This window comes from Mesoplodon bidens (genome assembly GCF_964165515.1).
Source record: "Mesoplodon bidens genome assembly, chromosome: 11".
Taxonomy (NCBI): domain Eukaryota; kingdom Metazoa; phylum Chordata; class Mammalia; order Artiodactyla; family Ziphiidae; genus Mesoplodon; species Mesoplodon bidens.
The window spans coordinates 2135169-2149039 of NC_138167.1; the positions used below are offsets into that span (position 1 = coordinate 2135169).

The 13871-nt window shown below is 52.9% G+C and overlaps 1 protein-coding gene across 2 annotated transcripts in view; it reads right to left on the bottom strand.

Annotated features, from left to right (window-relative positions):
* The window catches only part of B4GALNT3 (beta-1,4-N-acetyl-galactosaminyltransferase 3), a gene marked incomplete at its 5' end in the record, with an annotated part of 94601 nt that overhangs the window by 18462 nt on the left and 62268 nt on the right, over positions 1-13871 (bottom strand). For both annotated transcript variants that reach the window (XM_081249172.1, XM_081249171.1), the window contains 2 exons: positions 3640-3717; positions 4651-4754. In XM_081249172.1, coding sequence (XP_081105298.1) covers positions 3640-3717; positions 4651-4754 — 182 coding nt within the window. The remainder of the gene's footprint in view (positions 1-3639; positions 3718-4650; positions 4755-13871) is intronic.

Consider the following 13871-nt stretch of genomic DNA (forward strand, 5'->3'; position numbering starts at 1 on the left):
ATTGGCAGGTGGATTCTCAACCACTGCGTCACCAGGGAAGCCCACCCGAGCTACTCGATTCCTGTTCACACCTGCCCCTTGAGGGAGCTCCCACTGGGAATCCAGGGGGTCCCGGCTCCAAGAGGATAAGAGGTGGCTCTAGATTTGGAGGACAGGGCCCGAGGCCCGTCTGGTGGAATTCTGATGGAGGGAATTATCCCCATTGGAACAGATGGTTTGTAATTGAACTGTGGTGTCACTTGTGTCTCCCCACGGTGACAACGTGTATGATGGTGGTGGTTCAGGGCCCTGAATAAAGGGCAGCCTGATCTGCTCTGAAACCCGTACACAAACGTTCACGGCAGCTTTATTCCCAAGAGCCAAAAGCAGAAACAACCCAAATACCCATCTATCGAGGATCATAAAATGTGGTCCATCCACACAGTGGAAGATTATTTAGCAAAAAAATGAACAAAGTTCTGATATACATGCTGCCACATGGATGGGCCTCGAAAACTTAATGCCAAGTGAGAGAAGCCAGACACAAAAGGCCACACAGAGCATACGATTCCCTTTATGTGAAGCGTCCAGAACAGGCAGGTCTAGAGAGACAGAGTAGATTAGTGCTTGCTGGGGGCTGGGGCTGGGGGTTAGTGAAGGGGTGATGGCCCACAGGTGAGGGGTCTCCTTAGCAGTGAGGAAAATGTTCTAAATTGAAAGTGATGGATGCACAACTCCATGACTATACTAAAAGCTACTGAATTGTACAGGTTAAATGGGTGAATTATATGGTATATGAACTATATCTCAATGGAACTGAGAAAAAAGCGGGGGGAGCCTGAGTAGGGGAATCAAGGTCCCAGCCCTCCTCTCAGGAGAGAGACACCACCTCACCAAGCCCGCATGACGTCACCCATGGACTCTGACTTGCTTTGATCTGATTCTGCGTTCACCAAATATCTTTCTTATAATTATTTTGGTTTTCTGGGGGGAGCGGCCTGAGCAGCAGACAGTGTCTGGCCAGTGGACCGTATACTGACTGGTAAGTGAATAAACTGGCACTGAGGTTTGTTAATTAGTGGGGTTTGCTAGTCAGTGTTTTATGATCTGGGCTGACAGGGACAAGTTTTTGAGAGCGGTTACCCCATGAAGCCCAGCCCACCAGCCGTCCACTCCCGGTCTGACAGGGAGTGGACTGACTAAGCCTGCTTCGCTTGAGAGAGACTGCTGGCCTCGGAGACCCTGAACTGCTGGCGGCCAAGGGCTGGGGCGGGGAGACGGTCAAGGGAGAGACCACGGTCAGCCTTCCCGTGTTCTCTCCGTGCTCACCGGCAGGGCAGGGCTGCAGTAGCTACGCCACCTTGGGGGAGTGACTGAGTCAACCCCTCTGGAGCCATCGCCAGGAAAGGGGCAACAACAGTGCAACCTGCCAGCCCTGACAGCTAGTAGATGTTCAGTAAATGACATGTGTCCTTCACCTGAGCACTTCCTGCTGAAACCGTATGTCAAAAGGCAGGAGACAGGTAAGGAGAGGGGAACCGAGGTCCCCATGACGGGCTGGAGGAGAGGGCACCACTGCAGCTGGGAGACGGCATATGCTAGTTATTTAAACAGGGCCTAATTACCCTTGCTGGTAAGATAAGGAGACTGGATCAGTGATTCCCTGAAGATCCATGAAGACCGTAATGAGGATTTTATAAGCCACTTTTTTTTTCTTTTGGCCACGCTGCGTGGCTTGTGGAATCTTAGTTCCCCGACCAGGGATTGAACCCCGGCCCTCGGCAGTGAGGGCCCAGAGTCCTAACCACTGGACCGCCAGGGAATTCCCTATAAGCCACTTTTAATAATAAAAGGACAAAGTCCGTGGAAATCAGGCATTTACCACCAAAAGGCTAAACACACTTACTAAAAGATCAACTATTTCTTTAAAAAGTCAATCCTATTTTAATCACTATTTACTGTTTGTCACTGCTGTCATGGAGATATATACGTATATATCTCCATCCTTGATTGGCCAAAAAGAGGTAAGAAAACTAATGATTAATAAATGCAGAATATTATGTAGTTATAATCTTTCAAAATCATTGGTTCATTAAGAAAAATGATCCAGGGACTTCCCTGGCGGTCCAGTGGTTAGGGCTCTGCGTTTCCACTGCAGGGGGCACGGGTTTGATTCCTGGGGAACTAAGATCCCGAGAGCCGAGGCCAAAAATAAAAAATAAAGAATCCGGGCTTCCCTGGTGGCGCAGTTGTTGAGAGTCTGCCTGCCGATGCAGGGGACACGGGTTCGTGCCCTGGTCCAGGAAGATCCCACATGCCGCGGAGCGGCTGGGCCCGTGAGCCATGGCCGCTGAGCCTGAGCGTCCGGAGCCTGTGCTCCGCAACGGGAGAGGCCACAGCAGTGAGAGGCCCGCGTACCGCAAAAAAAATAAAAAATAAAAAAGTAAAGACTCCAACTGTCCTCGAAGGACAGAAGGCTGGATCGCTGGAGCAATGATTTTCACCATGCCATCTCCAGGTGGGGCAGGGCAGGGCCTAATTACCTGATGATATCACCTGGTACAGGTGTGCCGGTGTTGTAATCCATCCTCTCTCAGGGTTTAAACAGAGGCAGTTTCACGGTGTAGATAACCTACCATCACATTATGTATGACACTGCATCCTTCACGCCCGCCCCACGGCAAATGGGTGGACTGGAAATAAAATCACCCAGGCGGAAGAGGTCAACCTGTGACAGGTGTGGACGAGATGACGGGCTGGCTGACAGCACCCAGGCAAGAAAGGCCTGGACAAGTTGCATGATACAAAACCTAAATTTAAAATGTTCACCCCCAAAGCACCACGCTGCTCTGGAGTATGTGCACAAGCTTTTACTCAAGGTGATCTTGTGCATGTGATTAACCTCCTGAGTTTCTGCTTCTTCACTGAAAGAAAAAGAATCTGTCAAATCCTATGTACACAAAAGGTATGATGATGCTTATGACAACTTTCATTCACATGTTTAACTGCTTCCTATAAAAATTCTCTAAAGCAGAGTTTCCTAGTATATGTCTCTTAGAACACTGGTTTCATAGAATATTAATGGTTCACGGGAAACGGTAGTTCAGGAGGCAAATAAGTTTGGTACGTGCTGAGCTAATAAACCAAGTCAAACACATGACCGCAGAACTCAGAGCCTTTCATGTGCTAATGTGTATTTCCAGGGAGTGGATGTCTATAGATCTGAAACCGTATTTAACAGTGGATTCCTTTCTGCCTGGAATATCTTAGGGGATTTAATGGTCCATGAAAGACAGTTTGGGAAGCTGAATTTTATAACTGGGGATTAACACGGACATGAAAGTCCTGTAGCTTTCCTCAGCTTTGCTTTTCTCACCCATAAAATGAGGATATTGTGTTATCCTATAGGGTCATAAAGCTGACAGGAGATTACGCACAAAGCCTGGCACCCAGTAGGCCCCTTGCAAGTGTCAGAGCTTCTCTAAAGGAAGAAAATTCAATGAGCCTGGAACCCTTTCATTTTTTTCTTCAAATTAGATGAAAAAAAAAATTTTTTTTTAGATGAAAATTTTTGATAACAACCACTAGAAGAAAATTTTCTGGAGCCTCTGGAATTACCTATAAACACTGTTTTTTAACCCTCTCCAAGAGCAGCCTCACCTCTGACAGCCAGGGGACCGGCTTATTCCACTTCAGGTAGCTGCTGTTCCCCATGCCACCTCTCGCAGAGTCTTGGCCCTGGCAGAACAGAGAAGAATGAACTTGGTGGGAATATTAGGGTGACAACAGGATCGGGGCCCCTTGAAAGTGCCTGTGGAAGCAGAGGGTCAGGAGACCCAGGCTTATCAACTTACGGACACTCCCCTTTCTGGCTCACACTATATCCCTCAGGAATATACCTCCAATGTATACCCCTGAGGTGCTTCTACTTTCCTGACTTTTCTCAGTCTTCTCATATAGAAAAATTTTTTCTAATTAGACCAGGCTCTCCTGGGGGCAGGGACCTTGCCTCCCTCTTCTGTGACTCATCTGTCCTAACAAGTGGGAGCCCCCTTGGGGGAGACACCCCAACCCCTCCCTACCCTGCAGGTCCATGGGTGCAGTTTGGCTCTGGTCCGGCCTTGGAGATCCATGTCTGTTCTAGGCTCAGAGGCTCAACCTTAGGGCTCCAGGCTGAACTGGACCTCAAGTTCCCTAATCCCACCCAGGGCAGCTTCTAGGGACCATCAGCCCAAGAAACACCATAGGGAAAATGCCCCAGTACAAATCTGTCCCCCAGTTATTTGCAGGGAGGGGTCGTCTCTACCGCATCATCTCTGACTCTTAGCGGCAAGCACCTGGGACTGTCACTAAAGTACCAGCCCAGTCCTCATCCCGGCAAGAGGCGAGAGGTGCTGGTCCGGCTCAGGCTGCTGATGGAGGCCACATGCCTGGACGGCTCAGACTTGGGCATCTTGAACTATGCGACAAGGCTTTGGGGAAGGCAGGATGGACGTCTCTACCTGTGAAGCTAGGAGAGCCCATGAGGCCAGCCTGCCATCCAGGGACTCCCTCTGCTCTGCCCTCTCCTAACACAGGACGTGAGGGTGCCCTTAAGGCTCTGTGGGCAGGGGGAGCCGAGGACCCACGTTAACGCACCAGCAGGGAGGACGGGCTGACCCTGCCACTTACCTTGAGGCCCAGCCTCTGGGGACGGTAGAACTGGAGATTTGGATCCACAGCCGGAATGTTCCTGCTGGCCAGAGCCTTGGCCAGTTCTCTCCAGCTGCCATACCCTGAGGAAGGGAAAGAAGAAGAGAGGAAGAAGGTCAGCACGACCTGAAGACCTCATAAATCTGTGAGATTCAGGGCGTAATAACAGAGGTAATCGTGTACCTTCTGTGGCTCCCGAGCCCTCGTCTTGGGGTGGGTGTGAAGTGGGGTGGAGTGTAGGGGGACAGTTACAACCTCGGCCAAGGTCAACACGGCAGAGGGCAAGGGCATGAGCTCATCTCCTGTTAGGACTCGCTGTCTTTCCTAATTCAGAGGAGGAAGCAGGCCAGGGGAACCCGGAGCTTTGTCCTGCCATGTGACCACCACAGGCTGCCTGTCGAGGCCAATTTCGCCCAAAAGCCACTGGGTGCACGGCGGCCGAGCTGAGCTTTCCCCTCACAACCTCCCTGCCCCCGAGCCAGGGAGCCGGTGGGGCTATCTGACGGGGGGCCCTCCCCCTGCCCGCCGTTAAGTCGCCGGGCTGCTGGATGGACCCAGAGCTGGGGGCGCCACGAGACCGTGGGCCAGGACTTGGCGTTTGCCTGTCAGAATTATAAACAGCTGAAGATATGAGATTTGAGGCCCAGCTCCTCCTGGATGCATCTAGAGGCTGTGTGTGACGGCTGACATCTGTGCCCCGAGGCCCTGGAGCCTGTCGGCTTTCACACATCTGGGAAGGTAACAGCCAAACCACGGTGAGAATGAGGGAGATGTGCGTGCGTTCACAGCCACGCAAAGGGGCAAGGAGCCGCCGAGGGTTCGGCGGGGGAGAATCAGAGCTCAGTGGTCAGCACGGCTGTCCACTGGGGGCCGGGGCTGCCCACAGGTCATGGGGGCCACTCGGGCAGGATGGAGACTTTGTGGAACCATAAGGCAGAATCACAGGCCACCAAGAGCTGGGAGGGGCCTTCAAGACCACCTAGTCCTCATTTCAGGTAAGGAAATGGAAGCCCAGCTATCTGAAGTCACTTAGCAAACACAGTTGACCCCCTTGTCCACAGCGGATACACTCAAGACCCCCAGTGGATGCCTGAAACCATAGTACTGAACCCCATATATACGATGTTTTTTCCTATACATACTTATGATTAAGTTTAATTTACAAATTAGGGACCGTGAGAGATTAATAATGTTAACTAAAAATCAAATAGAGCAGTTATAACAATATATTGTAATAAAAGTTATGTGAATGAGTCTCTCTCAAACTATTTTATTGTACGAATTGAATGCCTCTGCCATCTTAATGGAGCACTTATTCACTACGGCTGCAGCGTTTGCAGTCTGAGGCGTGACAGCAAACCCAGCAAACCTTTCCTTTCCCTTCTTCACAACTTCATGAAGAAACGACTCGCTCTTGCCGTAGATCTTAGCAACCTTAGCATACAGTTTGTTTTCTTTCTTTAAGTTTCACCTTTTCACTTCAAAGAAGCACCTTATGGCTCTCCTTTGGCAAGTGTGAATTTCCAGCATCACTGCCGTGGCACTGTGGGGACGGTATTAAGTAAAATAAGGGTCACTTGAACACAAGCACTGTGATGCCAGGACAGTCCATCTGGTAACTGAGACAGCTACTAAATGACTAACAGTGGGAGGGGCTGGAGAAAGGGGGTGACTCACTTCCTGGGCAAGACGGAGCAGGATGGAGCAGGACAGCGTGAGATTTCATCACGCCGATCAGAATGGTACACACTTGAAAGCTTATTAATTGTTTCTAGAGTTTCCCATGTAATATTTTCAGACCCTGGTTGACCTTGGGTAACAGGAACCGCTGAAAGTGAAGTCATGGCTCAGGTAGGACCACTGTAGTGACAAAGCTAAGGCTAGAACCCAAGAGTTCAGAGGGAACCCATGGGGCTGCAAAAGCGCAGAAAGCTCTCCAACAGCTTCATCAAGATGCTCCCAGGACACTGCACTGGGCGCTGCCCGGGAGTTAGACTGGCACCACTGGCCACGGTGAGCCAAGAGATGCCTGGAAGCAGAGGCATCCGAGGAGCCCCAGGCGGGCACCAGTAGAGGCACAGCCAGCCAACCAGACACAGAGGAAAGAGCACAGCCCACAGAAGGTGGACATCAGCGCTTTGCCAGAGTGTGTGTGTGTGAATACCTCCAGGAAGGTGGGTGGAACGTGGGGCGCGGCGGGGGAGCTTTTCTTACCCAGTTACATGCTGGGTGCTCCACAGGGTTTACTCAGCACCTCACAGGCATGATCCCACCTGGGCCAGGTCTGATTACCCCCACTTCACAGATGGGGAAAGAGAAGCCCAGGGCTGAGGGTCACAGAGTCCGTTGTTTCGAAGCCGGCATCGGAACAGAGAGCCTGTCTGCCTCACCAGCCAGCGTTACCTCTTCCCACCTACATTTTCTCCTGTGGATGCTGTTTGGTGTGGACTTGGAGGAGACCCGGGGGCAGAGCGTCCGCTGGGGGTCTGTGCCCCTGGGTTTCTGCGCAGACACTAACCATCTGCTCGTGTTATGTTTATCGGGACTTCCGCAGGTTTATCCTGCTGCCCTCAAGGTCTCTGCTGTTTCCATGGCTGGCCAGCAGGCAGGCAGAAACAAGTCAGACTAGTTCGACGCACAGAGATGTTCTCCGGAAGAGGATCCCGGAGCCAGTGCGGTGACGTGAGGGGGAGGGAGGGAGGGAGGGAGACAGAAAGAGAAAGAATGTTCCCAGACCCAGCCCTACCTTCCTGCCTGGTGTTCCTGCGCTAACCCGGCTAAGACACTGCTAACAAAGGAGCCCCATCCCTGCCCAGGCCCCGGGGGCTGCGGGTTAGTAGCTGGAGGCTCAGGGGCCTGGGGGACAAATGAGTCGCACCGTGGGAGGGGAGGGGAGGCGCTGCCTTGCTTCTGCCTCAGAACGACTGGGTCACCTCTTCCTGGACTTTGCTCTGTGGCTGAAAACGACCTACTTGTAGACAAGGTTGTGAGGATATAACCCTACAAATTCAATTTGCCGGGCTTCCCTGGTGGCGCAGTGGTTGAGAGTCCGCCTGCCGATGCAGGGACACGGGTTTGTGCCCCGGTCCGGGAAGATCCCACATGCCGTGGAGCGGCTGGGCCCATGAGCCATGGCCGCTGAGCCTGCACATCCGGAGGCTGTGCTCCGCAACGGGAGAGGCCACAACAGTGAGAGGCCCGCATACCGCAAAAAAAAAAAAAATCAATTTGCCGCATCCGAGGGAGTTCCGGCGTGTCTCCCAGGCAGTTTCTTTCCCACACACTAGATTTCAGTGCCAGCCAAATTCTTTGACTCCTGGAAAGTGAGACAAGTCACCCCAAGGTCAATGGACTCTCCCCCCGTGGTCTTCACCATGCCGTGTCCTCGCATTTACTGGGAAATGACAAGGAACACCCTCTCCTGGACCAAACTTTGGAAGGGCTCCTGTGAGCACTCTTTTCGACTAGGCCATGGCCCTTGGGCTCTGTCCTTGGCCTGCCCAGCCCAGATTTTAGGAAGAATCCTGTTAACTCTGTTTACAAAACCCTCCACCCTTGATACCTGAACCCAATCAGGTAGCCAGGATGCTGCTAGGCCGGGCCAGCAAGAACCCCCCACCCTGATGTCTTCTCCTGGCAATCCTCCATCCACTGACCCCTCACGCTGCTTGTGGGCTGTAAATCCCTGGCTGCCTTTGGAACTGAGCTCACCTCGATACCTCAGTCTCTTTCCCACACTGTGATAGTACTGAATGAAACCTGTCCATCACCTTTAACTTGTGGCCTGGCTCTATTTCTCTTTAAAAGAGGGTAACAGGTGGCTCTCCCAGTAAACAAGGACAATCCACGGAAGGGAGGGGAGGTCAGTGGTTAAACCTAACCAGGCCCGGCCCAGGTCACAGGTGCGTCTGGATGGCTTTGAAATTACTTGCAGCAAGACAATCAACAGCCCAGCCTTTAGCAGTTCAAGGAGCAGGAAACGCCCTTGGCAGACTTCACAGTGTGGAAAAGACAAGAAGGCTTGGAGTCAGGAAGATCTCCATGGATGGCCACCATTATAAATGGTAACCGCCTGAGCAAGTAACTGAACCTCTCTGGTCTTATCTCTCTGGCTGGTGGAGATAAGACCCCTGCCCCTGCCGTGAGGATTAAACACTGTGCGTGTCAGACACAGCTAGCACCCCGTCCCCCAACAATGTCTGAGTTCAGGGTTTTGGACTTGGGCGTCAGAAGATGTGAGTCCCAGCACCTCGAGAATTTTATAAAAACTGGGAACAGCCAGTCGCCACCTCTCTCCTCTGTGCAGAGAAGCAAGAGGACCATGGGCAGCAGCGACTCAGTGGTGGGGGTAACAGACAGCACTTCCTCTCTGCTGCCCGGCTGTTCTCGGCGCCCCTCCCGTCACCCACCTATCCTCCCAACCCCATTAATATTCACTGAGTGTATAGTAGGCGTCAGGCACGTGTGGAGCTTTTCCGCTGTGTTAACCCTGCCCGAGGTACCCTGGCCCCGCTTAGCCCCCTGGGGGAACCAGGAGCTAAAGAATGTGCTGATTTAACTATTGACACTTGTCACCTGCCCTCGGGTAAGTGAACTCCTGCTCCTGGCCAGAGCACCAGCTGCCAGGGCCCCTTTCTCCTGCAACAGGTGTCACATTTGTGCCAGGAGACAGACACCCCGATCTCAGGTGACAGATAAAGCACCACCGTGGGCCTCACATTCTGCCCTCACAAAGCTGGGCTATCAAATGCACCATCAGCCGGAACTCTGCCAACATCTCTCCTCTGTGCTATGGGGACTCTTCAAAGGCCTGGAGAGCGTCTCTTTGGCTCTTTGGTGAAAATACAGCATAAGTACAGCCCTTGGTGCTTTCTTTTTCTCTTTTTTTCAGATGATACTTTTTTTAAATTTATTTATTTTATTTTTGGCTGCGTTGGGTCTTCATTGCTGCGCGGGCTTTTCTCTAGTTGCGGCGAGCAGGGGCTACTCTTTGTTGCAGTGCATGGGCTTCTCATTGCAGTGGCTTCTCTTGTTGCGGAACACGGGCTCTAGGCACGTGGGCTTCAGTGGTTGTGGCACGCGGGCTCAGTAGTTGTGGCACACGGGCTCAGTAGTTGTGGCGCAAGGGCTCTAGAGTGCAGGCTCAGTAGTTGTGGTGCACGGGCTTCGTTGCTCCGCGGCATGTGGGATCTTCCCCGACCAGGGGTCGAACCCATGTCCCCTGCATTGGCAGGCGGACTCTTAACCACTGCGCCACCAGGGAAGTCCCCCTTGCTACTTTTTTTAAAAAAAAACACTCTCACCTACATTGTTTCCCTGCATCCTCACCAACTCCCTGTGAACTGTTGTCGTCTTCTTTAGAGATGAGGAAACAGAGAAGTGAAGTCACACAGTGAATGAGATAATCCATGTTAAGGACTTAGTGCTTGGAACACAACAAGCAATTAACACATTGCAGCTCATTAGTTTATGATCGGTCACAGCATTGCAGATGTGAAACTTGCATTGTTTCTCCTGATCTCTGGTCTGACTCTCTTGTTGATGTGTCATGTGGTCCACAGGGACATTCACACAAGGGGGAAAGGCAGCCCCTGGCTGCTCAGACAGATTTTGGATAGATTGTGAAGTTTCAGCTGAGGGACTGGACATGGGGAGAGGAATCAAGAACGATTCAGGATTTCCGCCCTGGCCGTTGGAAGGTTGGAAGGCGCTTACTGAGATGGGGAGGATGGGTGTCAGAGGAGAGGCAGGGCTGAGAGGAATGCCTAAGAGAGAAGTGGAAGCATGGCGGGGAGGGGGTGCAATGAACGTGGTGTTTCTGAAGCTCCATCTCCAGCTTGGGCAGGGCTCCGCTGGAAAGGGCTCCCACCTGCCCTAAGATGCACTTTGCGAGAGGGGAAGGCCTGCACCCTCAAGGGCTGTAGGAAGGTGGGGTTCAAGGACAAGCCAGGAGGGCTGGTCCCATAGGCTCCATAGGTGTAAAGGACCCAAAGATTTGGGGTGAATGCAGACGATCTGCTAAGAAGCTCAGCGCCTGTAGAGAGAAAAGGTGGTGAACCCCAGAGGAGCTGAGCAGAGACAGAGCCCTTGTCCCACTAGAGAACAGCAGGTTGTCCAGGGAACAGGAGGTCATGACACCCGGGCACGGCTCCACAAAGGCCAGGAACCAGCACGGAGTCCTGGGATGAAAAAGCAAGGCTCTGACCTTGGAGTGCACCCGAGGGCCAGTCATGTGGGCTCTGCAGAGCAAAGCTGCCGTGGCTGGACTCCAGCAGGGCCTGGACGCCACCAGAAACCCAAGGTGGCAGTCAGGGATGAAGCCAGGGACTGTCACCTGGGAGAGAGTCTCTAAGGCAAACCAGAATCTCTGACAGCAAAGACACGGCCTTTCCTTTCCAGCCGTGACACCCCAGAGAACGTGATGCAAGAGGAACTATTATTAATGTAACCTTAACATTTACGTGTCGGGCATATACTTATATTTATAGTAAATGAAATATAGATGATTTTATTTAGTACAACAACCCTACAGGAAAATAAGGCTTAGAGGATAAAAATCTCACTGAAAGTCCCAGAGATAGTAAGTGACAGAAGATTTGAACGCTGTGTCTCGAATTCCATGCCTCTCTACGGAACAGACTTGAGAACCTGGTCCAGCTATGCCACCTCCTCATCACCTGGTGTCAGGCACACCTTAGTCACCGGCCCATCCCTCCCCGATTACCTCCCACTCACCCGCCCACAACCCCTGACACCCCACAGACTAGCTCCCCACTCCCTCTAACGCCAGTAACGCCAATAACACCTCCCCATATAAGCCAAATAAGAGCAAGAGGGCGCATGGAAACCCAAACACCCCCAAACAGCTGGAAAACTGGGCAGAAAGCACCTGCGAGTAGGCCTGCTGCCCTCGCCCCGGCCTCTGAGCCTCTTCCTTCTCGACACGAGGGTGAACCATGAAGCTGCGGGTCTGGAGCAGGGTGGGCCCCAAGGAGGGTCCTAAGTGTGGGTCCAGCTCCGTCTCACGCTCCCTTGTAGCACAGGTACGGGGCGGAGGGTATGCAGGGCGGGAGACGGGTGGGGTCCCGAGGTCTCCCCAGCCACTCTTCAATTTGATGAGCAGAAATACGGAAAGGGCCCCGACGAGCCTCTCCCCCCTGCCCACCGGCTCCTAGGCTCAGAGCAGAATAGCCAGCCACCCCCAGCTCCCTGCCGAGCCCACCCTGAGCTGCCGTAGGGCTGGGGCCGCAGCAGGCCAGGCCGGGGCTCGTCAGCAAGGCGCAAGGGGCCGTGCCCACTGCCCTGCCGGCTGCCAACCGAGGGGGCCCAACGGGTGGCATCGGAGCTGTGCCAGGGACGTGCTTGTGCACTTCAGCCCTGCTGCTTGTGTCCTGCTCACCCGGACATCCAGATCTGAGCATGAGACTTTAAGGGGGTGGGTGAGGCCTGCACCCAGCCCCGCTCTGTAACTTCCCACCCCCCGAGCTGCGGATCGACCCGCAGAGGCCCCCGAAGGTCTGGCCGGGGCCCAAGGCACCTCCAGGATATCATCATCGTCACCATCATCGTGACAAAGAACAAAACAAACCCCACAACCTTTCAGGCGCCATGTACTCATCCGGGTCATGACAGGACAGTCAGAGCCACAAACACAGTTCTGTCCATGGGGAATTTCGACGAAGACCCCGGATGAAATGGGATGGTTTCAGGAAAATCTAGAGGTAACAGGGTCCAGGATTTCTAAAACTGGTCCATGCCCACTGAAGAGGTGCTTTAATCCTCGGGTGGACCTGGTCAAGGACCCCATGGGTCAGACTCTCTTGTCCAGTCATCCCGCTGGACTGGGACACAGACAAGTTTCTGAACGTGGAGAAACAGTGGGGCGATCCTTTCCCCTCCTGGAGTCTTTCAAAGAGGAAGTTCAGTGGCGGTCAAGGGTAAGCAATAGCAGGCTGGGAAGACTGAATGCATCAATCAATGAACCAACCTATCCCCAGGCACTTATTGAGCGCCTGTTGTATACTCAGTGCCCTGCTAACTGCTGCAATGGGGAGAAAGTACAAAAGGAGACATTCAGCTCCATCCACTCCTGGCACACCTGGGGTGGGCATCGTGGTGAACGAAGGGATCCACGTGACTGTGGCCTCGTGCATGTGCTCTGGACCCACGCCACGCTCCATGCAGGGCACACACAAGCCATTTCTGCTTTAGGCAACAGACAGCCGCACCTCAGGCCGCTGAGCTCACCAGACGCTGATGGTGTGATGCTGTGATGATTTTCCAGACGTGCAGGAACCTCAGACAAAGTACTCTGCAAACATTTTCTGGGACCAGAGAACTGGTCTCCAAGATCCCAGAGTTCTGGAGAAGCAACACAGAGAGAAGAAAACCCTGGTTCCAGAAGATGGCCCTGGAGTCATCCCAGCAGAAAAGTCACCAGGACCCACCTGAAGACCTGACGCAGCCCACAGAAGCTCTGGGGTTTGGAGCCACAGCGGACCACGGCCCAGCAGCTAGTCAAAGTCCATGCTCTTGCTCCCGTGCCTTTCCAGGTGGAAGGACAGAGAAGTGGAGGCCTGAGATCCCAGAACTCTCTTTCCCGACTGGATAGAGGTGGGAGGGGTACTTTCCATAGTTAAACTGAACACTGGAAAAAAGATTGGGGGAGGGGGGAGTGGAGATTCCACTGGGAATGTGCCTTTAAAAAAGAAGAGAGAAAAAAAAAAAAAGAAGAGAGAGGGACTTCCCTGGTGGCACAGTGGTTAAGAATCCACCTGCCAATGCAGGAGACATGGGCTCGAGCCCCGGTCCGGGAAGATCCCACATGCCACGGGACAACTAAGCCCATGAGCCACAAGTACTGAGCCCGCGAGCTGCAACCACTGAGACCGTGCGCCTAGAGCCCATGCTCCACAACAAAGAAAAGCCACCACAGTGAGAAGCCCGCGCACCACAACAACGAGTAGCCCCCGCTCGCTGCAACTAGAGAAAAGCCCGGGCGCAGCAACGAAGACCCAACACAGCCGTAAATAAATAAATAAACAAACAAATGAAATTATTTTTAAAAATTTTAAAAATAAAAAAGAAGAGAGCGTCACCCAGCCAACTAACGACAGACACGGGAGGCGAGAAGTGGGAAACATGAGACAGCAAAGTTAACTACGAAGACCATGGGGAGACCACAGTGAAATGCCAGAGGG